The following is a 26,104-nucleotide window of genomic DNA, read 5'->3' as shown; positions in this document are numbered from 1 at the left end:
AAATAGCCAGCACCACCATTGATTAAGAAAAATCTATTGAAAACTCACTATATGTCCAGAAATGGAATAAACTTGATGGAAATATGTCATGCTATCAAGAAGCTCACAATAGTCCAGTTTCATACAATTAGATTCAGCCAACATTTATTAAATACCTGCAGTGTACATGATACTGTTTTGGTGGCTGAGGATATGAAGACAAAAAAAAAAAAAGAAAAAAAGAAGAAGTAGCCCTTTGAGATAAAATTCATGTCTGTGGGTGTTGTGGGAGATGAGAGAAATTTTCTCAGAAAAGTGAAAGCATTATAGGACAGGGAAAAGCACCAACAACTGGAAATTATAGAAAGAAAGAAAATCAGGAAATGCTTCAAATAGCAGGTGGTACCTGAGATGAGCCTTGAAAGAGAAATGAAAGGTTTTGACACATGACTAAGAGAAGGCCCAGAGATGATTAGGTGAACACGACATCTTCAGAATTGCTAATTAAGATCAGTCTGGCCCAAATAACAATATTGTAGAGAGCTTTAAGTAAGGAATTGAAGAGTTTTATTAAAGCGGCAGCAGGAAATCAATAAAGATTTTTTAATAAGAGGGATCAGACTTTTTATCGTAGGAATATTAATTTGTCAAGTGAAGGAAGGGAGGGGAGAGGAAAGTTCAGAAGCAGGAAGACAAATTAAGGAACTATTAGAATTGCCTATGCATGAGGTGATGAGGGTGTGAACTAAGATAGCAGCCATATTGAATAAGGGGACAGATAATGGGAAATAATATTCTGGAGGACCATGGATAGGAGAAAAGAGACTTGGGAGGAGTGATTAGACATAGGACAAGAGCCAGGAGAAAGCAGTATATCACAGGGGCCAAGGGAGAAGAAAATATTCAGAAAGATGAAGTGATCCCCAAAATCTAGCACAGTGCCTGGCACATAGTAAGCTGTTAATAAATATTTGCTAATCAGTAGTATAAAAAACTTCAATAATAATGATAACAGATAAAGACTGAGAAGGAGCCAGTGGATTTAGCAGTTAAATGTAGATGGAACAAATATAGATAAAACATGATCAGATACTTCAAATATTCATTTAAAAAAATAAACAGATTTTGGGAGAATTCTTTCCCTTTTCCTTTTTCTAATGATTATTTCCCCAGGGCTGGATTAAATAATCAGGGGAGGCAGAGAAAATAATGCTAAAATTGGCTGGTAAAGAAGCCATGACCAAGGAGAATTTAAGGAGAGCAAAGGATCAACTGGAAAGAGAAGATGTGAACTTTGTATTTGAAAAATTAGTGCTGCTTTGAATATTATACATGAGTGGCTTATTGTGAACTCTCTCTGTAGAGATCTTTAAACCAATACCCAAAAATAAATATGCCTAAGATATTAGAACAGTGCCCAGGACAAAGAACAATCCTCCAACAGCCATCCAGATGAAATATGAGGTCTCCACAAAAGACAAGGCATCATGTTTGCTGAGTGCAAAAAGAACCAGAGAATAGTTTCATCTGTCTGTCTGTCTGTCTAATGGCAACAAAGAGCTGGTTATTGAAATCACTGTTAAAGGGAAAAAAAACAACAAAAAAACAACTAGCCACTACAAAGTCACCTGTGAATAATTCGTTTACATAGCATTTGTTTCTTCACAGAAAACCACTATCCACTGCTAACGGTTATAAAAAAGTATGGTTGTGCACTTGTCTGGGTATGACTCAAACACAGAGGTTATAAACATGCTGAGTAAAAAGGAATCCAAACTCACAGAATATATTTCCTTCTCAGAGCCACACCTTATAGAAGGGCAGGGTAGGGCATGCTTACCATATATTCTCATTTACCTTTTCAATTTTGTCAAGCCATTCTTTGTTAGATGCAAGTTCTGCCATAAAAGCTTGGTGCTTGAGCCATTTGCTGTGCAGATTTCTGGCTTCGTCATAAGACATATCCTGGGCTGTGAGCATCTTTTCATTGATCCAAAGGGAAAGCTGGAAAGAAAAGGAATAGGAAACTGAGATCAAATTAATAAATCTTTTCAACTAGAAGGAATAAAGTATCCACCATCTGTGTATAACATGGATTACAATGAATACTTGATTGATCAGCTTTCTTTTAATTAATTACAGAGTTATTATAACTCCAAAAGCAGTCCACTGTTTTTTTTAGCATAATTCTGTCAGGGAACTAATGTTCCCTGTTGGCTTTTTATATGAAGCCAAAAGTCTACATCTCTGAATCTTCTATCCACTGCCCTTTATTCTGATTTCATGAGATAAAGATGATATGTGTATATGTTTTTGTGAATACATAAGCATTCTATATGCATATAGAAATATAAATTCTTCTCCCCCAGAAATATTTGAAACAAATACTATGTACATGGGCAGCTAGGTGGCACAGTGGATAGAGTGCCATGTCTGGAATCAGGACCATTCATCTTGCTGAGTTTAAATCTGTCCTTAGACAATAGCTGTGTGACCCTGGGCAGGTCACTTCACCCTGTTTGCTTAAGATTCCTCCTATAGAATCAACAATGAGTTGGACCCAACTGAAATGAATAAACAAGAACAATAAAAACAAACAAAAAAACCCCAGAAACATGCCCCTAAGTTTCCACTCTTCCTCCTCAAAGGTTATTCTTAGTTTCTTCTACCAACCTTGTATGGTACAAAGGCCCTTCACCTTCCCAAATGGTTATTTTCTAATTTACAAAAGTCCTTCCTAAAATGAAGCATACAGAACTGAATACAATATTCTAGATTAGGACTTATTTTTGCATTAATCTGTCCATCTTTCACCCATTTGCGTGTCTGAAGTAGCTATATCAGTCTTTTTTTTTTTTTGGGGAATGTACTGGGGAAAAAAAGTTGTATAGTGACTTTAGAAGCATAGATTAGTAGAAATTGCACTGAATTTAGAGTAAAAAAATCTAGCTCTAATTTTGGCTCTTCATATTTATGCATATGTAGGTATTATATACATATGTGTGTGTGTGTGTGTGTATATATATATATATATATATATATATATATATATATATATATATTTTAGCTCATGGCACAAAATTAGAAGTCATCTAATAGAAAAATGGGTTAGTGTAGAATTATAAATAAGTTTGAATCTAGAATAGTGTTGTACTTAGTACTGGGCACCATATATTAGAAAGGATACTAATAAAAAGGAGGGCAACTAACCAGGAGGCTAAATGGCCTCAATTTACAGTTAAGGAAGCTAAATTGATTTAGTCATATAGGGAATGATAGAGCAGAATATGAACTCAAGTCCTTTAAGTCCAAACTCAGCTCACTTACATCTATATGACCCTCAGGTTCACTCAAAAGTAAAACAAGGAACTTGGATGATAAGAAATAGGGTATCACTTCAGAACTAAATTTACCATTCCTGCTTCTTGCTATGGTATTACTATTCTTTTTCATATTTTAACTTTGCTGGCATTTCTTCTTTTTCTATCTAAACGTTATTCTTACCCCATGTTCTTTTGATCTGTGTTTCTAATTGGTACCACCCAAAACCACAATGGTTTGAAGAGTTCATCCGACATGTCTGCTTCTATCTAGAATCTGAAAAACCATGCAAAAGCCTTTCAGCTTGCAACAGCTGAGAAGTGAGTTCTCCGCTTGGCCCTGGAAATACATGAAATTCAGCTGAGCACTAGGCTCCAAACCAGCCCCTAGTATACCTTTCATTCTGACCACTCAAAATTAATTAGTGCTGTATTTCTCTTTTGTGCCAAATTTCTTATTCCTATCTCATACAAACCTTGCATTCATATAGGCTTTCCTCTAATGATCCCTTTGCTGAAAATATTCAAAGGGAGCTACTGAAACCAAAACATTTAGAACTATAAAAAAAAGTAAAACAACGTGAAAGATGTCTTCCTTTCCATCCTAACAATCTTCACAAGAGGAAAACTAACTTTTGTGGCTCAGCTTCTTCCCAATCTTATCTTGAAGGTTTTCAACATACTACATACAAATGAAAAGAAAGCCATAAGTATCTGGAGCCAATTAGCCCTGTTCTGACATCCATTCCCCTAAATGTTCATTTGACTGAAGATGATGTGTGAGATTCAGTGTATCTCTGGTCATGTAGAAGGAACCTCCAATACCTTTACTTTTCCTTACCTTACTTTTTAAACTTCTCACAATCCTAGTTTACTTATCCAGAAAGTAGTTTCATTGAACTATTTAAGAGAAATTATGATTTTCTTTTGCAAACAGACAAAATTCCATTTTACAAACATCAAACGTTTTCCTTGTTGTCTGAACATCAGCAATAACAAAAACAAATTATGAACACTTATTTATGCTAAGAGGAAAGTTTAACAAAAAGGAAAAGCCAAATTACAGAACTTCCCCCTGTTATCCTTCTACTCTCAAGACCTCAAAAAAAAAAAAATATCTCCAATGAACACAATAAAGGACATTTACTAAAGCTGCCAGGGACATTCACATATTTCCTCTATTCATAGCCACCTACCCAAGAAGAATAAAACGGAGGCCCAAAACCCCCTAACAAAAAACAGAGGCTTATAAACAAATCTCCTCTTTGCTGAACACATCGTCCTACAGATAAAAACATCAGGAGGTCCAGTGCCCTGAAATGGAATTATGGAACTTGCTGCATCATCAGCTCTCCATCAACATTCCTGAACCAGGAATTGTTTGTGGACATTTTAAAAGGTCGTTTAAGAATATAATTATTCTCTAAAGAAAAGCATTGCACAGCTTGAAAGATAGGGAAGGGGGCGGTACAGAAAGGGAGTCTGTTCTGATCATTGTATTAGAAGTAAGAAAAAGGCCCGGGAATCACCAGCTGATCAAAGTCATAGGTAGGAGGGATAAGACCAAGAATAAGAAGGAATAAAAAGTTATTCTACTTCCTGGAAAAAGCATAACCTAATATTAAAAATAAAAACTTCACCCACTAAAAGAGCTAGAGAAATGATTCTGTATTGATCCATAAGCAACTGTTCACTTAGTCTCCATTGCTACTCATAAAGCCTCCAGCCTCATCTTAGTTTTCAATAACGGAGTGGTATGCAAATAAAGAATTTAGGAAATAAGAATATTCTATTTAATCACCAACAAATCCAAAAAAGAATGGAGCATGACAAAGATTCAGTTTCCCAAACCGTATAAACCAGGATTATATATGATCCGTGGATGTTATAAGAATCTATAAAGGATAGAAGTGGTGGAGCTTTCTGATTAGGGTGCTTCTTCAAATTCCCTTATTGGCTGCAGAGAAAAAGGCTTACTTTGGTGACTGCCTTGTGGAACTGTAACCAAGAAGTTGGCCACACAAATTTTACCCTGAGATGTTTGAACCAAACAGTTTTGGGAGTCCCAGAAAAACCTTATGTAGTGCCATAATTCTGATGAAAAGAAGATAGTGTCTTGATGAAGATTCAGTCTCTATGGCTCTAACTACAAATACCAACGGCCCAATTCACAGTATAAAGAATTAACTTTAAGTGAGGAAAGAAAGGGAAAGACCAACAGGGGAGTAATGGTCAGCAGTTATAAGTAGGTCAAATATTTTGTAAATCATGCTCACAGCACAGAAAAATCCAGGTAAAACCTTGTTTTATTCTTTCAAGTGAAACTACATATAGGAGGCTGAACCTTCCAGGTATTCTTAATGACATTGGTAGCTGTCTACATTGGAGAGTGAACTTCTTGTAACCAAAGGTAGTAATTTAGAATAAATGGAAAAAGTTAAATTCTGCATTCTAAAATTGGGACTGACCACTTCCTGTGACTGTACTGAGATAGTCAATCATTTTATATTTCATTTCCCCACACACTTCTACTTTTAAGTAGAAAGGAAAATTTGAAGTTTGCTAGAAGGAAAAACATTCACAGAATCCAAACTGTCCAAAAGAGGAATGTAACTACTATGTGATAAGGGAGATTTCTGTTCGAGAACTGAAGGGACCATGCTTTTTTAAACGACATTTTGTGATAGTTATGAACTTTTCTAAGTAGAAAGTAGGGATACATCTCAAGTAGGTATGTAGTAAATCCTTCTACCTTATGTTGCCATTTATAGATTCATGGACCTAGAGCTGGGAGCTGGACTATGGAGGGAACTTAGTACAATCTCATTCATTATAGAGATGAGAATTTGAATTTCAAGAAAATTAAGAGTAATCATTGGATTACTAAAAAAGTGGCACAACTAGGAACTGAATGAAGTCTCTCCCCATCCCCCACCCCATCCAGGATTCTTTCCATTTCACAAAATTTTTTTAGAGAATTTTGGGATTTCAAACCCACAGAGCACTTTACTAATACACTGTCTCATTTGATCCTTTAAATATCTTATAAATACAACAGTTTAGAAAAGACATAACCTTTCCCCCTTCACGGAATATAATCTAGAAGTAATATGGAAAATGCTTTGAAAACCTTAAGATAACAATTGCTAATTAAGGTGTTATTAATGGTAGCTATTATTATAAGTGGTAGATAAAACAAAATGGAAATGAAACAAAAACTTAAGTTACTAATATATATTCAGCTACCATTCAAGACGATAATAAGCTATTTTGGCCATTTGGAATTTTATGAGACAACAGGACACAATTTTTGAAAATCCAGAGTATATGGTTGGGACAGACAAAAAGAATTCATCTTTATGGTGATGCTTCTCTTCTTGAGCTTGATTTAGTCTGAGATCCTGATGATACCCAGCAAGATGGCCTTCACCTTCAGTAGAAAGCTTAAAGGCATTTATAACAAAATGGCCTATCAGTTCTTAATATGGGAAAGTAAAAATATAGCCTGGAAAACAAACTGTAAGATTCCTTCCCACAACACAAATTTTACACAGCTAAATTTAGAGTCTTTCCTCCCCTGCACGTCCAAGCCTGAGTCACTGTCACAGATAATTAGTAGTCTGAAATGAGCATTCCATTCAGCCACTAGAACTCAAGCATCTGTTGGTAGTGATGACAATTCTCTCTTCAACCTGTTTGGCTACAGTTAAATCTCAGAGACCCTCACAGTATTGGTTCTGTAGGCAAAAAATCCTTATTTTGTGGTTTGAGACTTCACTAGTCCCAAGAATTAGCTGCTAGAGCACTCAGCAAGATGCACAACTGGACCAAGAATTAAAAGGTAGAAAGATTCGCTTCTGTCACAGATGATGGCAAGATCAGATCAAATCCATATTTCTCTTAGCATGCAGTAATACAATTTATATACTAGGTGCCTGTGAAGACCTGAGAAGGACCTTGACATTGCTCTGTAAGTTGACCTAATTCAGCTATCTCCACTCTCAATTTCTGAGGATGCAATAAATCCAAGGTCCTGGATCCAAATTCATCTTTCTACACACCAACAGTGATGTACTTCTAATGAATGAGTCAGGTTTGATCAGCTGTTCTTCAACTCCCTAGCTCATTCAGCTAAATTCAATTTTTAAAATGTGTTTATGTATGTGTCAGTTAAGTATGAAATAGTAGGATAATCATCAGATTAATGCCACATGTTTAAACTTAGCCTTCTGAAATTTAGATGTCAGATTTCAAATGATTGGTTTTAACATATGTTTCAGTGGGACCTTCAAAGATAATATATCTTGAGATTCCCATAAAATCAGGAATTTGAGTATTTAAAAAAAATTTTTTTCTCACCTGGAAAACAGCCTCATTTCTTTCTTTCTAGGTCAGTTGAGTACACACTGAATTAATGCGCCTAAATATAATAGATATTATATTGTCTTAAAAGTATTATTGTATGATAATAATCTTGGAAGATGTCATCAGGCCTCTCAAACTTTACAAAGCAGGGCAATATTTTTTTCTTCTGTAAGTGAATGAGTCCTGAGGTAATGGTATAGCAAAGCATACCTCTTGACAATCTTGCAGGAATTTCTGAAGATCCCTGTTGTCCTTCAGTCTCATCAGAAGCTCACTGGCTGCCTCACGATTCTTTCTGTGTCTGTAGGGAAAAAAAGAGGAAAACAAAATAGTGTGAAAATAAAAAAAAACTGAAACATACCAATTCATATCAACTTTCTACTATTATTTTTCTGGTTATCCAGTAATAAGATTAGTTATAAAATATATTCATTTATAATTTTTAAAGCATGATTTAAGGCAGAAAAAAGCATGCTGAGTATTAATAATTAAGTGATAAATTACTCCTTCCCCCCAAAAAACAACACGAAATCTGATTAAGAGTGGTGTATCTTTTCAATAAAAAGGTCCGAATGAAGAGTGATTGAAACACTAGTTCAAAGTCACATAAATCCATTGAAAGAGCTGATTCCTAATCTTGAATTCTCTCCACCAAATGAGTCATTCAAAAGCACTGAGTGAGCATGAACTATGCAACAGGGCTTTGCTGGGGACAATGCCCTTAGGACAATTGTAATCAAATGGTGCTAGACAGGACGCACACACACACACATGATCATACGTATTTCTTCTAAAAAGACATAAATCCCTTGAAAGAAAAAGGACTGGATTTTATTTTTGTATTTCTCCCACCAACTTAGAATGGTGCTACTAATAAGCTTCTACTGAAGCTTAATAAATACTTGATGGTTTAAAAAAAGATACCTAAAATAGCTATGAAGAATAACACAAGAAAGTACAAATTAATGTCATTTTTTGAATACGACATTTCTTTTGAAGAGAAGGGCAAAACCCAAATTTGGAATGTTAGAACTGACCCATCTTTTTCCCCTAAGACAATTTAGTCCAAGTCCTCAACTTACAGAGAAAATGCTCAGTGAGGATGCTGGAACCTAAACCACAATCCCACAACTCAGAAAAAAGTGTGCTTAGCTATCAGCTTATACCACATTTTCCATAGTTTCCTCATCTATAAAACGGGGATAATAGCGCTCCTAAGGTTGTTGTAAGGATAAAAGGACACATATGTAAAGTGCTTTGCAAGTTTTAAAGTGCTGATTGTTTTAAGCTCACACTGAAAGTAGTACACAAAATATGTGCATCTGAATTCTGTTCATACATTCACTTTGGACCATGGAAGTCATTGACTTCACTGGGAAAAAAGCATTTAACCTTTCTGTGCCTTGAGGTTTTCCACCTGAAATTGGATGCTGTGAAAAAGATTGATTTTCAGGGTTTTCAAGTCAATTAGGAAGGCTAACCCACAGTGTCCTGGAGAAGTAAAAAATAGTTTCAAGAATGCATCCTGCAAAATAAAATTGTATTGCAGGAGTGGTAAAATTTAAGGGGGAATGAACTACATACACTACCAAGAGACTTGGGTTTTCAACCTGATTCCAACTATGAACTACTGTGGATGCAAGGACAAGTCATTGAACTCATTTTTCTAGATATCCAATGATGATAACATGACTTACACATCATCCCAACTCTTATGTAAAGGCTTTACAAGAATACATAAGGAATCTTCTTCTTTTCCATCTTCTACATGCAGAGCTTGGGAAAAGTGCAATAAAATTTGACTGCCACTCAAATATTCAGATAAATAATAACAAATAATAAACTGAATGGCACTCAGCACCATGTGCTATATGGTTTCAAGAACATCTGGCATGTCTTCCTGGATGACCCTTTTCACTTTTGAGGTGAAATAATTATGAGTTATCCAAAGGTGAAGCAACAAGCTAATAGGTGAATCAGGATAAAATTTCAGGTTTTCTAGAGTCAGGACTAAATTTCAGGTCTTCTATCTCCTCTTTCAGTGTTCCTTCTAATATTCATTGCATCTAATAGTAATGATGCTTTTACTTCATTCTGGGTGATTGAAGGAAAGAAAGCAGGTCAGCAGTAGCAAAAGTGTATCAGAGAAATAAGGTCAAATGTGCATTCTAAATGGAAAAGATGGAGGAACACATGACTCAGTCCCTAGAGGATAAAAGATAACATCTAACTTTTCAAAAGCTCATAAGATTTCTATATCCTTAAGAGGAGAGGTCTCAATATGCTCATATTCCTTTGGGGAAACACTGGCTAAAGGAAATGTATCCTTCCCACACCCACTCCAATTTCATAAGGAAAAAGCTGAGGAGAACCAGGAAGGCATAAATGGGAGAACTGGGAAATAGAAGGAAAAGGCATATCATATGAAAATACAAGAAAAGTGTTTAATAATAAAAGAGAAACTTCAAAGAGAAAAACTGGGACAATAATCTTCCAGCCAAATAGATGCAAAGGCAGAAGTCACTTCCTTTTAATTTGTATATTCTTGGGGTATAGGTATCATAAGGGACAGGACATTTAATGAAAGGAATAAATAACAAGGTTATAACATAAGGAAAGCTAAAAAAGGATTTTAGACAAGGAAATATTTTGAGAGTTGAATGATTTGATTGGAAACCTTTAGTTTTAGTGAGCCAGGAAGGTCAAAGTAGGTCCCAAAGTAAAGGAAGAGATCTGCTACTTAAGGTTTCTTAAGAATGAATAGCTTCCTTCCAGTAAGTCTAGTCAAGCTTATCAGAATAGAACAGCAAAAGAGTTAATAGGGAGCCACTGGAATTTAGAATAGTAGGGAGAAAGGGTAGAAGGAGCATATACAGATTGACATTTTATCAAAACCACTTTGGCAGCTTTGTGGCAGATGCATTAGAGAGGGAAGAAATATAAGGCAGAGGGACCAAATAACTCTCCAAATAGACCAACCTGCAACAGTTCATCTGAGAGGTGAAGAGGGCCTGTACAAAAGTGTGCTGGCTATGATTGGAAAGATGTTGTAAAGGCAAAAATGACAAAATTCGGCAATGGATTGGATATGTAGGGTGAGAACGAAGAGTTGAGACTGATACCAAAGCCATGAGCCTGGGTGACTGGGAGCATAGTAGTACCCTCAACAATAATAAGGGCATTGTAAAGAGAAGTTAGAAACTGGGGGAAAGAAGATAACGAGTTCAATTTTGGACAGGTTGAGTTTGAGATGCCTAAGGAACATTTATAGTTTGAAGTCTCCCATTCCCATATTACTAACTGCTTTTGAAGTCAGGAGAGAGACTAAAGCTGAATATTTAAAAACAAACAAAAAAAGAAACATTTGTATAGAAGTGAAAATTGAATTCATGAAAGCTAATGGGGGTCACTAAGGAAGATAGTATATAGAAGGGAAAAGTAATAAGACACAGAACAGAACCTTGGTTTAAACCCACTGTGAATGGGGATGATACAGATTAGTAATCAGTTAGAAAGAAAGCAAGCTAGAGGAGGAGGTCAGATAGGAGAACTAGGAGAAAGAAGAGTCATTCATCTAGACATGAATATTAGCTAGAGGAAGTGACTCAATTGTGTCAAAGCTGGGGAGAGATCAAGAAGAATGAAGACTGAGAAAAGGACATTAGATGTGGTTGTTTTAAAGAGAATAGTTTCAGTTGAATGGTGAATCTGGAAGCCAGGATGCAAAAAGTTTAGACTAAAATAAGAGAAGTGGAGGTACTTAGTATAAATGGTTATCTCAAGGAATACTGAAGAGAAAAGCAGGACAGATAAAGAAGAATAAGATTGGGATAGTAAAAGACATGGGAAATTCCAATAGTTTCAAGAGCAGCTTCATCTTGCTTTAGTACTTTAAAGATCTGTAATTTTACTAACATAGTTTTATCTCTCCTTAAATGCAGATCAAAACTCTTCTATAATCTAGTAGCTTTTAAAGAGGTGTAAGATCTGAAAAATCCATCCACCTGTGGCCAAATTGATAAGTCTCCAAATTTATCTAGATATGTAAATTCAGCATATCCACATGTGATGCCTTTCCATCTTGGCAGAATCAAGAGAATCCAGAGTTCACCTTAACTGGAATAAGATGTTAGATCAAGGTTCTCTATCTTTAATGTGTCATGGAGCCCCTAGGGAAGGCAAGAGTAGCTTTTCACTCCCTTTTCAGAAAAACATTTTTAAATGCAAAAAATGGAAATCAATGATACTGAAACAAAATTATCAAAAATAATTTTAATATACTGAAAAAACAGGTTAAGAACCCTAGCTTTATAGTCTTTGATGAAGCAAAAAACCTCAACATATTTCTTTTGATTTTTGAGAGAGTGAGGATTTAATCCATTCACCAAAGCCTCCCTATTTCCCTAAGGGTTTTAAACAAATATTCAAGCTGAGTCAAGTAAGAAATAAGACTTAAGACCCTTACCACAATCCCACAGATATTACAAGTTTTCTTTCCCTCCCAGGGCATCTTATAAACCTGTTTTAATGCATGAAAACAATTTTGAAAAGACTTCAAGCTTATGAATAGAAATATATGTATCTGCTTCAAGCATTATCCAGGGAAATTCAACTAGGTAAACATTTGGAAAATGTTTCTTGTTCAAGCATCAATTCTTTCAAAAATTCAACCACAGATGGGATAACAGTCAATAATTACCAAATGTCCAATGAGACTATGAAATTAAATTCAGAGAAGGGAGAAAAGAAGAAGAAATGAAAAGCTACTTCTGAAACATTGTTCTGAAGGGTGAGAAAATTGGATACAGAGAACCAGGAGTATCAATGAATAGGGAAATATTTGGCAGAAGTGATTGTGATTAAATGTTTTAAAGTGCTTCCCAACAGCGTGAGCAGGAAACAAATTCCTTGAAGGTCAAAGCAAAGCTGTTTAATGGACACAAATGCAAGGAACACTTTGAACTCATTAGAACTTTGCTAGGATTATCAGAATGCTTTTAACAAGGTGGAATTTGTTGGGGTATTGTTGTCTCTCTACCTCCCCTAAGTTGTATATAATAGATTTTTTTTTTTTAAAGTCAATATTAAAAAAAAATTATAATTTGGACTTCAAGTCAGGTGGTGTTTACAGAAGCTCAGAAGATCCCAAGTGCCTGGCACAAAAGGATTTTAAAGTAGAAGATTTTCTGTAGAACCAAGGATGCCAGGTGCTACATGGACCTTAGATAGAAATGGTCTTTGCTCCTAAGAAAGGAAGGCTTCACCTGCAAAAAATGGTATTTGGGGTCAAAAACCCTAGTTTTTTGCTCTCCCAGATACTGTACTATGGTCTGGAATTTTTCTTTAGTTTTTAATCATATCACTCCTCTCCCTTAAGAAAAAAAGCTAAAAAAACACCTAAAAGCTCTATTTTTCCATGTAATCTAAGGCATCTATAAATATCACTAACTAAGATCAAAGATGTAAGAATTCAAGTTTTCTTCCTGTATTTTTTCATCTCAAAAAACTTATTTTCTGCTTTCTAAAACCACAGTATTCAAGTGATTTTATACCAAAGGATTAAACCAAGGGATTTAGATATTTATTTTGCTTATACCCATAAAAATGCCTGTAACTCACTGGCTTTTGTATTTTAAATGAAACAAATGCCACAGAGGGTCAACCCCTTATCTGAGATATGAAATTAAAATCTGAATCTAATTGGCATCAAGAGAAAAATATAATTGAAAACCCAAAAGGTCACCCCATTTCCTGGAACAAATCTTTTCTTGTACTCCCAAATATTTTTACTTTCTTTTCAGTTTTTCCCTTTTATTAAAAAACAAAAAAACTTATGAAAGCTACTCTAGTCTTTGATGAGATCTGGTTCTTGCTCAAGAGGGGGTTCAATCCTTGCTGAAAGCTTCTGTCATTTTCAAGAGGATCCTCATTGCCAGGTACCACCTGCTCCCATCCCCTCTGCACCTGCTGTATATTTAGGGCCAGTGTGGAACAAACAAATAAAATGGAAAAGCAGCCAGAAACCTGGAAATCTGTTAGACAAGACATCTATAACTGTCAAGGCCAATTTGCTATAAACCTGTGCTATATCCATCTACTGTAAAAGGAAAATAATATGGTATTATTCTTTTTAGGGAGCAATTAAATTTTAACAGTGAAAAACAAAGCATTCTTTGTGACACATGCAAAGAGTACTTTGTCTTTTTTTATACAAGAAAACTGGTATTTTGAAAGAAAAAAAGAAATTCTTAACCTGGATTCCAAAGACCCCTAAAGTTGTCAGGGGATAGATTTCAGAAGTTCTATGATTTAAAAAATCATTTCAGAGGATCTGTGAATTTAAAAATAAAGGAATGAAAAAAAATGAAAAACACATAAAACTATATTTCAACAGAATTGCTCTTCTTCGTAATTAATAATATATTAAATGCTCACTATGTACCAGGCATAATGGTAATGTAATGCATATATTTTTAATTTATGCCTTCTAAAACATAATTTTGAATAGGAATTGCTAGGCTTTCCCGGTACGTCAAAGGTTCCCATCACACAAAAAAGGGCATACACCTCTCATGTAAGATGGATGAGATCATAATGAAAATACACCCTCCTACTCTTAAAGGAATGGAAGAAATCCTTTCTGTTCTCCCCTCATTATAACCTTGTCTCGTAATTGGGGGGGAGAGCAAATGGCAAATTTAAACAGAAAAAGGGGAAGACTGTATTCCTATACTTTTCAAATTAACTGAGCTTCTCAGCTCAAGCAAATAGGTGAGGAACATAAGCTGACTGCTCCTACCCTGCCAGGAAACAGCAAAAACACAACTACCATGGACACTGCCATTACTAGAAGCCAGACACTGTGCCAAGCACGTTAAAAACATCTAATCCTCCCAAAAACCTTTCTTGATGGGTGCCATTATCATGCCCATTTTACAGCTGAGGAAACTGAGGCAACCTGGTTTCCCCAGGGTCATACAGCCAGTTAAGAGATTAATGTCACATTTTGAACTCAGGTTTCCTGACTCCAGCGGTCCACCCACTCTGCCATGGTCTCCTCAGTCCACAGCTGGAGCCCCAGGGTGTCCTACAGCATTCACTCCCTCTCTCACTTCCACAAGGATGGATTTTTGTTTTTTGGCTTTTCTAAATTGGCTTAAGCCGGATCCAGAAATCATCTGGCTGAAAGCAGGCCAGGGAATGTAGTGACTTACAGGACAGTGGGTACAAAAATGTGAAATGGAATATCCCAGAGCAAGAAGTAGGCTGAGTGAAGCCCGCCCTCAGGGGCCAGAGCAATTATCTGTCTCTGACCTCCCCAGACTTTGGTAATGAGGGCAAGGTGAGAGCTTGGTGCAAGGATCAAACGAGGCAAATTGTCCTGGGCACAGGAAAAAATTCTTTTAGAAGCACAAAAAACACACAACTCTGGAGAAGGGAGAAGCCTTTTCTTTCTTCATGAAAGAGATACTGTTCCAGTGTCATCTAAGCTGACTTTGCAAGAGATGCCAGATAAAGGTTCTTTGTACCTTGGGAAATGCTGGTTTTGCCAAGGGGGCAGGACAAGTAGACCAACCTTCCCCCCTCTGCTTCAGAGAGAGCATCCCATGGAGGGAGACAGGGAAGAAGAAAGAGGGGGCAAAGAGAGACAGAGGAGGGGGGTGGAGGGAGAGGAAGAGAGAAAGACATACACACAGAGACAAAAAGAGAAAGGGGAAGGGGGAGAGAGAGACAAAGAAAAAGGGGGAGAAAGAGACAAAAAGAGGGGGAGAGAGAGACAAAGAGAAAGGGGGAAAAGAGAGACAGAAAGAGGGAAAGAGAGACAAAGAGAAAGGGAGAGAGAAAAAGAGGCAAGGAGAGAGAAAAAGAAAGGGGGAAAAGGGTGAGGGAGGGAGGGAGAAATAGAAGAGAGAGAAAGAGACAGAGAAAAACAGACAGAGAGGAGGAAGAGAGACACAGACAGACGGTGGGGGCGGATGGAGACAGAGACAGAAAGGAGAGAGAGAGCGAGACAGAGGTAGAGAAAGAGTTTATGTGTGTGTTCAGGGAGAGCAAATGTGGCTCTTGCTGCAGAAATTTCACAGCAGGAGATCCTCAGTGAAACCTGGTTCTCAGGCTCCCTTCCCCATTGTATGAATGCCTTGAATGCTAATTGTCCCAGGGTCATGGACTCTTACCTGATCACAATCCAGCATGCTGGCTCTTACAACATCTGATTAAAGATCAGCCAAGTTTTGTTTCTGAAGCTTTTGAGTTTCTATTAGTCTTTATAACAGCCTTGTACCGAAAATCCTAGGTTGCTAAACTATCATTGTTACTGATTTACTACAGAACTCCAAATGAGACATTCCTAAGTGTCTACACGTAATTCCATTTAGGCAAATGGACATCTATGCCTTTTTAGCACAGAGTCAATGGGATGGTCAAAATCTGGTGGGAGATTTGTATAAAATGCTAAGATACTGTACCTATCATCAATTGAGTCCACCTTCTCCTGGATCTTGTCTGAATTGATGTTCCCATCACTGACCAGTCTCCGGCCTGTCTCTACAACTGCATTGATCTTTTCCTCATTGGCATCCATTGTGGTCATGAAATCTTCTTGCTTTTTAATTGCTGCTTCTGCAGCCTCCAAGGTGGTGGGCATTTCAGTGTGAGCCAAAACATACTCCTTAAAAAAAAAAAATCACGAAGACAAAAACTGTAACAAGAAACTGTATTCAATGCATTCTGTACACAAAAATAATTTCTTTCACTTATCAGACATGAGACCATCCCTCTCAAGATGTCAAGACTGTGAATACAATATTCTGTGAAACTACTGATTCCTAAATCTTGAAAGGCAATTTATTTTAATTAGTAAATGAAACTAAAACCAGAATGAGACCAATTTATTTTCATCAGCAATTAAGTTCATCATTAAATTATAAGCTCCTTCAGTACAAGGCTGATCTTTTGCCTCTGGCACATAGTAGGTATCTAATAAATGTTTATTGATTGATTTGCATTTATAATGGGTGTGCTGATTGAAAAGATTAATGCAGGGTTTGAGTAATGGTACTTATAAATGTATCTTCATCCATTTGAGTCAGACGCTAGCAATTATGCCGTCTTCGAAAGAATCATTGATTCTGAGTTGGAAAGCATCACAGAAACAGTCTAGACTGATACAGTCTAGTAATAAGTGGTCATTCATACAACTTTTGCTAATAAATTCATATCTTTCACTGTGGTACACTAGAAAAGAGGCTCTAGAATAAAAGGATCTAGATTCAAATCCTGTTTCTCATGGCAGTCCTTGGGCAAGTCACAATTATATAGACAAAATGGAAAGAATGGGTTAGATGTCTACCTTTAAGACATTGATTAAGTCTCTTAAATTTTCTGGACCTTAGTGATTTCAACAGTAGAATGGGGTTACTGGACTACATGGTCTCTGAAGTCCCTCCCAGCTATATCTAGATCTACGATTCAATGATCTCCTGAGGCAGTCCATTCCACATCAGTCTAGCTCTAATTGTCAAGGAATTTTCCCACAGAAAAAAAGTACTTTCCTTTGCCTGACTTCCTGCCATATTATCTCTTAAGGGAAAAGAATAAGTCCCCTGACATTTCTAACTACAGTCAGCAAGGTCCACTCCCCCTCCAAGATCCCAACTAAGGATGCAGACCGATCTCCAAGTTCTCTGGGAACTCCCTTCCCCAACTACCAAGAGGGGAAGGAGCCAGATGATCAATACAAATTTTACTCTATCAGGTTCCCATGGACAAGATCCCTTGTTCTGGTATATGGGCCAGAAAATATACTTGGATTTTTTCCAAAGCCCATGAGCACTCTATAAAAGCAGGATGAAATCCCAGACACTTGATAGGGTTCTTGATTTAGATTTGGAAGAGAACTTGAAGACTGAGAGTAACAATAATTATAGCAGCAAACATCTACACAGGTTTGCAAAGAACTTTACTTTTATCTATTGATACTCACAAAAAAATCTCAGCAGTATACCCCATAATGTTCTGAGATGACCAGCTAAGAATGACTTTGCTATTCTCAGTAGTATTATCATTCACAATTACTCTGAAGGACTTATGATGAAAAATCCTATCCATATCCAGAAGAAAATGATTGTGTCTGAATACAGATTGAAACATTCTCTCTCTCTCTTTTTTTAACTTAATTTTTCTTGAGGGTTTTTATTTTCATTAGGATAGGAGATCTGTTTTTTTTTTTTTTCCCCACAACTTGACTTTTATGTAAATGTATTGCATAATTTCACAAATAGTTTCTTAATTGTAGGTGAGGATAAGAGAGGACTTTAAACTGTAAAAACTAAAAAACTTTAAAACAAATATAATTTTAAAATGTGCTTTGAATGTAATTGGGGAAAAAATGTTGAATAAATAAAAAGTCTATTAAAAAATGTAGATATTCATTTTATAGATAAGGAAACTGAAGCTCATGAGAAGTTAAAGTGTCTTGCCCAGGATCAAACGGCGAGTGTCAAGGTGTGTCCAAGAGCAAGGAGGAGTGGGGCCCAGGCTCTCTTTCTGGACATTCTGGTACCTAGACAAATTTTAGATAAATGTAAAAGCTACATCTAACTTGGTCACTGAAAGGGATTTTGAGTCAAAGTGCCAAGCAAAAGTTTGAGAGGTCAAACGTGCTCTTAGGAAAGAAAGGTTTGGCCCCAGATTTACCTGGTTATTAAGAAATGCTTCTGCTTGCTTTGTGTCCCTAAGGAATAGCTGGTATGCATGGGACTGGGACAGGAGGTTTTGCCTGTTTTCCCACATTTTGTGAAGCTCATTCCATCCGGTGTCCAAAGCCTGCAGACGCTGACGAAGGAACATGTACTGAGCATCTGTCTGGCCCTGGGTCACCATCTCGCCCATGTCCCTCATCTTCTGGTAGTCTTCCTCATAATTGTCGATTTCATTCTTGATGTTCTCATGCTGTGTAAGGAGCTTCTCGGCTTCTGCCAGGGTGTTCGGCATATCTTCTGAGGCGATTGCCGTCTGGGTCCTGGACAGCCACGACTGGAAGTCATCTAGGTCCCGCAGGAACTGCTGCAGCTTGCTGGCTTCTCCCAAGGAAGCCTCTCGGTTCTTCAGGGTGGTCTTCATCTCCTCCCACACGTCACTGATCTCAGCCAGTCTCGACAAGATGGCTTGGGCCTGATCTGGATGCTCAGACTCTAGTTTCTCTGCCTCTTTCTGCAGGTCACTCAACTTTGCCTCGATGGCCACTAAGTCTCGCTCCATGCCGGTCAGCTTTCTCTGCAGAGCCATGACTCCTGCTAGGTCATTACCTAGGTCCTGAGTGGATTCAATCACTTTGGTCTTTTCCCTTATCCAGGATTTGGTTTCATTGCACTCAAGATGGTAGTTCTGGATACTTAAGGCTGATAGGAGAGCATCTTTCTTCCTGTCTACCAGTTCTCTGAACTGGCTCCACCTATAAATGTAAAATAAAAGAATTAAAATGATCCTGAATGGTTGATATTTGGATACTAAAACCAAAGGCTAAAGTGAAGGCTGGGATTTCCCCTTCTAATGGAGAAACACCTGGTAAACTAGACTACTGCCTCTCCTGCCTTCTCTCCTTCCTCCACCCCAAAAGAAAAACAATAAGGTCATTTAATATGTGAATGGTTGATATTATGGAAACAGAATACAGATGGGATGTCACATAAACTGACTTAACTACCTGTTAAGCACCTGTTAAGAGTTAATGCCTGGACAGCTATGGAACACCTGTCTTTGAATACAGTCCATGACATTCCTTGTTCATGATACATTAAATACATGTGTGAAAGACAGCTAATGAACCAAAGGTTGACACTGGCCTTTAGAACTTTTTTTTTTCTGTATTTTTGCTCAAATGTGATTACTCAATGGGAAAGTAAGACATGGATAAAGGTCTGGTTTTACCAAAAGAATTATTATAGACCCAAAGTCTGAAAGACATTAATAATTTGTCTGGGATAATAATTGAAGATGGGAAGTAAAATCCTTCCACACTTTTATTCCCAAGATGATAAGAGAAGTGGAGATAAGAGAAGAAGAGAGAGAGAGAGAGAGAAAGAGAGAGAGAGAGAGAGAGAGAGAGAGAGAGAGAGAGAATATGAAAGGAAATGGACATAGATTGCCTTTATCCCTCACAATCACTCCTTATATCCATGCAGTGATGCCATTAATAATAAAATACAACACCTGGTGGGGACCCCCCTTTCCTACTATACTGAGGCCATTCCAAACATGAAAGAGCCTGTCGACCTCACACCAACCTTGTGTTGAGTTTGTCCTGTTGGGCCTTAATGTCCTTCTCACTCGGATGGCCACTGTGCATCAGCTGTCGTGCGATCTGGTTCACCACTGCAACCCGTGACGCCTGGTTGTTCATTTCAGGTTCCAAGCTTTCAAATCTGGAAAAAAGGGATTTTTCCAGGGGCATTAAAGTCCCTCCATCACAGAAAAGCGAGTGGCATCCCCGAGGCCCCCAGCCCCCTGGTCCCTACCTGTGCTGGATCACCTCCAGGTCCTCCAGCTTCTCTGGGATCTGCATGTTGTTCAGCCACTGCTCCTTTTCGTCAATCCACAGCTCGCAGGCGTCCGCCTCGCTGAACATCTTGTAGAGGGCGAGGGTGTCCTGGAGTGCCTGCTTCCGGAGCCGCGTGAGCTCTGCCACTTCTTTGTACCGCTCTTCGATTCCGGACAAGCGGCCTCGCACATCTGGAGACTCGGCATGCTCTTGGGGCAGGGCGCCGGCCTGCTCGTGCAAGGTGTCAATGGTGGGTCTGTAGTTGGCAATCTCTTCAGCTACATCCTTATGCTTCTTGACCAAGGACTGTGTGGAGTACTCATCGTGGCCCACGTCACTGCTAGAGACGATCTTGAGGATATCCAACATCCAAGCATCGATGTCATCAGCATCTGCCTGGAACTGATGGAGAAGAGAAGCTTCCTCCAGGCGCTTCTTCCGAATGGCCGAAAGTTGTTCCAGGTTTGCCCACTGCTCCCGGATGTAAATGATTCTTTCTCGGATTTTCTCAGAACCAAAGTGCTCTTCGGTGATCATGTCTTCCCCTTCCTTGATGGCCTGTTCAAAGTGGCCACTGCGTCCGCTCATCTCATCCTCAAATGCCTTGTGCTTGCTGAGCAGGCGGACAACACTGGTCAGGTCTTTCCCGTAGTCGTCGGAGGAGAGGATCTTCTCTTTCTCTCTTATCCAACCTTCCTCTTCTGCCATTTCCCAGAAGAACTTCCACAGGCGGCGAGATTCCTCGAGGCGAGCTCGTCGTTCAGCGGCCAACTGGCAAAGTTCTTGGTAACAAAACTCCATATGGGCTACTCTGTCTCGGATGACTTGTGGGTCGCAAGGTTTATAACCTGTTTGAGATATAGCAAGAAAAGATTACTATAGTAGCCTAATTGGTCTTGCTTTCAGAATGTCCTCTCAGCAATTTGCCCTTCAAGAAGTTCCCCAAAAAATCTTTTTAGGGCAGAGCTGAAGATACCATTCTCATCCACAAAAACCTTCAGGGGCTCCCAAAGGCCTCCAGAATAAAATACAAACTCATTATTCAGGAATTATTCAGCTTAGGTTTCTAGCTCATTGGAGGCTAAAGGCAACATCTTTGTTCTCACTACTTGACTTATTGGCAGGACCTTAATGTCACTAGAGTTAGGTGAAAGTTCTAGTGGGAAAAAAATTTCCAAATCACTCAAGAACTAAGAGGGCACATGAGTCAATTTTGCTTCTAAGAGATGCCAAACAACTGCTCTTCTCAGACAACACTGACTTGTATAATTGGTCCCAGATGGGACCAATTGGGGGGGTGGGGGGTGGGGGGTAAGAATAAATGGTTTTCTTAGCAGCTAGACAAGGTTGTGGGGACATAGCCAAACCAAGTATGGCTTTAGTGAAATTTCATTGTTGAACATGAAAACATATTTAACACCAAGATTTGGCAGGAAAAGGGGATAAGCAAGGATGAAGAAAAGGAGGAGGAAGAGAAGGAAAAAAGTATTCCCTTTTTTCCATTCTATCTCATGAATTCAAGATTGATGGTAAGCATTTCACACTAGTCTCTCTAGACCACCTTGCTCCCCTAACTCTATGACAGTTTAATAGTGTTACAAGTCAAGAGAGTCCCCTATTTCCCTCCCTCAGACAGAGATCAATGAAAGGTTTTTTTTTTTTTTTTTTCTCACTTCTGATGGGCTGGGAGATTTTCAACCATCAAAAGGTCCTCCCTTACCTTCACCATCTGTAGCAAACTTCTGAGCAGAGGCATTCACACCCCTCACCCTTTCTGCCTGGATACCAATGTCAGCTTCAACCAAAGCATGCTTTTGCAATAAGTCTTCCACACCTAACAAATGTTTGCCATAGTCTTGAGACAAGAGTAGCACCTATGCAAGAAAGATGGTGAAAAGATATGAAGTCACGTTTGTTTAAAAAAGCAACAACAAATGCCAACTCAATTACGTAAAGTAAGAGAAGAAAGCAGAGAATCTGAAAATGAAGGATTCATATGAAAGCATCAGACTCCATGTACTGGACCTTTAGATGAGCTAAGAGCTACTCTCTTCTAATAACCCATTCATTTCTCAATTCTTGACTCAGACTGGCTTCTAATCCTACTACTGACCAGAAATTCCTTGCTCTAAGGCTACTGACAATCTTTCCATTGTTAAATGTGATAGAACCTTTGTTTTATTTCTTTTTTCAAGTTCCAACATTTCTGTAGCATTTAACATCTCAAAACGACTATATATAAAATAATATTCACTAACTTTCCCTGAAAACTCAATCTTCACCCCAAACTTCTCTTTCTCTCTCTCTTTTTTTTTTTTTTGAGGAAAGAACCATTCTTAGAGTCATTCCCTACTTTTTGCTGTCTGTCTCTCCCTCCCACATGCTATCATTTTGTGGCTTTTCTGTTTACAACATCTCTCACTTAAGATTACTATAATAGCCTAATTGGTCTTGTTTTCAGTATATCTCTTCTCTGCAATTTGTTCTCCAAAAAGTTTCCAAAAAAATTTTTAGGTCAGACCTGAAGATACCATTCTCATCCTCAAAAACTTTTAGGAGCTCCCAAAATCCTCTAGAGTAAAATACAAACTCATTATTCAGGAAAAGTTAATTCAGGTCTTCCACAATTTGGTTCCAACTAACTTTTATAGGCTTATGTGTACTGCTAGCGTAAGTGAATCCTTTCTCAAATTATCTTGTATTTTATTTATTTGAATTAATGTTATATTTGTCTAGAAAAAAGCAAATTTCTTTAGGGTATGAGTTGTTTTGTTGTTGTCTTTACATTCCCCATGCTGGACCCAGTGCTTTGCATATAGAAAGCCCTTAATTAATACTTGTTGAATTTTCCACCCCATATATCCCTCAAAGAATGGGATTTTCCACTCCTCTAGGCTTAGTCCCTGATGAAGCAATCAAAAGACAAATATAAAGGAGATGTCATTGAGATGATAAACCAAAGATCCCCTTTGGGAATTGATAAATCAAATTAACACTAAAAGATGCATGGTTGCCACAGATTTTTGAAAAATTGCTATCTTAAGTTTTAAAAATTGCAGAATGTAAACTAAATCTCAATAGGCAAAAACACCTCACCTCAACCAAGAACAATCTAGTTACCTATGAATAAAAGGGCAAAAGGAAATGAACTGGCAAAATAATTTGTTGGAGACTTCATCACTATATTTGACAAGTCTCTCAATAGTCTTAAATGTTCCCCTTTGTTAAAGGTTTATGGATCTGTCCTTTCAAATATTTCTAGAACCTTCAAGACAAATATGTAGTTGTTATTTGTAAAATGAATCTTTTCACTAACTAGAGATCAGAATGAAACAACATGTATACCATGATGAAAATATCTACTTTGGATATTTTACCCAATAGGTGCTGGCCAATTTTTAAAATTCATGGTTGAGGGCTATACAAAACATATACATGGGTAATTTTTCAATACTGACCCTTGCAAAACCTTCTGTTCCAACTTTCCCCCTCCTTCCCCCATCCCCTTCCCTACATAGCAGATAGTCCCATACATGTTAAATATGTTAAAGTATATGTTAAATACAATATATGTATACATATTTATACAGTTATGCAAATGACTTTTCTATGCTCATTCTCTGATTCTTTAATAAATCAGTGCCAAGAATAGTGCTATTTATTTATTTTGATTATCTGTAATTTTATCAGGATGTACTCTCCCTTTACCAATGATGACTGCCACCCACTCATGCTTTAGCAGATGGATGGCTGTGACAAAAATTCATCAGCTAATTGCCATCTTCATGTTGATGAACTTCTCTAAACTTCGCTACACTGGTCCTTGGACAACAAGGATCACTTCCAGGTAAATATGTGGTTGTCATTGATTCTGGGTAGGACTCTGTTAAGAATAGGTGGTCTATTGGCAAAAATCGCTGAAAATTCAAAGTTGGTTTTATTTGTAATAGAGACTTTTGAATGTAGCAGGTACACAATATTTGTTAAATTAACTGAAATGCAATCAACCAAACTAAAACTAAATTTCTAAGATTCTATTCTGAAATCTTAACTCCAACTTAACATTCGATGTTCACATTTCTACCTGTTATGCATATCCTACTAAGATATGCTGCAACTACTTGAGAATATTTAAAATCTAGAACAATGGGATAGAACGACTAGAACAAGTTTATCCTATTTGGGACAGGTCTTAATAAATAAGTGCAAGGCTGCTAAAGTATGTTGAGACACACTAGCCCTGAATTCAAATCTGGTCTCAGATACTTAACAAGTCATTCAACCCCAATTGCCTCAGCAAAAAAAAAAAAAAAAAAAAAAATTAAGAAAGAAAGAAAGAAAAAATAATAAGGAAAAGAAAAAAAGAAATATGTTGAGAGACATGATGAAACTGAGCCAAGACTAATGTCTTTAAAATGTCCTTCACCTTTCTATGAGGTTAACTTCCTTTTATTAAGAATTCTGCCCAGATATGCAGAATGTCCTAAAGACCTATCCAGCATGAAGAGTAATGGAAGCAGGGCTATTATTTGGCGAGAAGGGTAAAAGCTGTATATAATATCTTTTCTTCCCACAAGACACAATCCCAAATATTTGTAATAATCTACACTTAGACCATTTATTTTATGGAAAATAGATCTAGAAAACAGGTAGGAAGCTAATCTTGGAAGGTTTTCTGAAAAATCTCCCTTTGGATTACTTATGGGAACATAATGCTATGGTCAAAACTCCAGTTATACATACTACCATCTACATACATACTTGAATCTTTTCATTCCCCACTTTATTTACTTCTTATGGGAGAGATCATTTTCAAACTACACATGTCTCCTCACTGTTTCTCTGTGTTCTCTCATTCATACTAATGCAAATAGAGAAAGGAGTGGTTCAAAGGTAAGGTTATATAATGTCTACAATATACAATGTGCAGATGAGGCTCCAGTTTTCCTAGAAGCAAAATCTAGTTGCCTTTACTAGAGTATCTATAAAGGCAGGAAATCTTTTACCTTCATTTCATCCATCCAATCCATAATGTAAAGCATTTCCTGGAATATCTTCTGAAGTCCCAAGTTCATCTCAAGACGCTGCCTTCGTGCTCTGAGCAGCTCCAGCAGGTACTCCCATAAGCGGATGACATTGTCCTTCCTTGCTGTGATACGTTTGATGTCATGGTAATTCTCAGCTTCCAGCTCTTTGGCTACAGCTACCACAGCCTGGACACGTTCCTCATAGGCAGCAATGTCTGTTTCAATAGCCTCATGTTTTTTAGTGGCAGCTTCCACAGCTGGAAGGTCAAACCCAAAGTTGTCCTACAAGAGAGCATGAGAGTTTTGGGAAAAGAACTTCTTTTCCTAGGACATTTCCCCATATGATTCTAGCCTTGCCCCAGAATTCATGTACCCTTCCCCCAAATTACAACCTCTGATCTATCTTGCCTTTATAAAGGAAAAGGACAGATCATGTGCGTCACTAATTTATCAGGATTTTGGAAATATTAATCTCCAATCCTAAAACCAGTAATGAACAATGGTTATTACTTGTCTCTACCTTCAAGTTACCTTACATTAATTCAAAGGTACCCATGTTTTATTTATTTTATTTTTTAATTTATACAGGTGTCCAGTGATTATAAACTTGCCCAGGGCAAGGGTGAGCTGTTTAAGAGCCTGTGGAAAGGGGGAATCTTTTTGTACTTACTTACAAATGTTGAGTTATATAAACATACCCACTAACTCTAAAAAAAAAAAAAAAAAAAAAAAAAAAAGAATGTCTATGTTACTACCAAACAAATGAAAATTTAGATTAAAATGGGAATGAAACTGAATTAAGTACGATAAATATCCTCTTAAAAGATGACCTTGTGGGGTTACTCTGTCCCTTAGCTTCTATGAAAATATGT

At 37.5% G+C, this 26,104-nt stretch overlaps 1 protein-coding gene across 7 annotated transcripts in view; it reads right to left on the bottom strand.

Annotated features, from left to right (window-relative positions):
- The window catches only part of SPTBN1 (spectrin beta, non-erythrocytic 1), a 265,536-nt gene that overhangs the window by 33,241 nt on the left and 206,191 nt on the right, over positions 1–26,104 (bottom strand). For all 7 annotated transcript variants that reach the window (XM_031950476.1, XM_023494963.2, XM_031950475.1 and 4 more), the window contains 8 exons: positions 25,212–25,514; positions 21,926–22,079; positions 20,183–21,053; positions 19,952–20,089; positions 18,363–19,119; positions 16,133–16,335; positions 7,875–7,965; positions 1,837–1,983 (listed from right to left, as the gene is read on the bottom strand). In XM_031950476.1, coding sequence (XP_031806336.1) covers positions 1,837–1,983; positions 7,875–7,965; positions 16,133–16,335; positions 18,363–19,119; positions 19,952–20,089; positions 20,183–21,053; positions 21,926–22,079; positions 25,212–25,514 — 2,664 coding nt within the window. The remainder of the gene's footprint in view (positions 1–1,836; positions 1,984–7,874; positions 7,966–16,132; positions 16,336–18,362; positions 19,120–19,951; positions 20,090–20,182; positions 21,054–21,925; positions 22,080–25,211; positions 25,515–26,104) is intronic.

The sequence above is a fragment of the Sarcophilus harrisii genome, chromosome 2 (assembly GCF_902635505.1).
Source record: "Sarcophilus harrisii chromosome 2, mSarHar1.11, whole genome shotgun sequence".
In the NCBI taxonomy this organism is placed as follows: Eukaryota; Metazoa; Chordata; class Mammalia; order Dasyuromorphia; family Dasyuridae; genus Sarcophilus; species Sarcophilus harrisii.
This window is presented reverse-complemented; position numbering and strand designations above follow the sequence as displayed.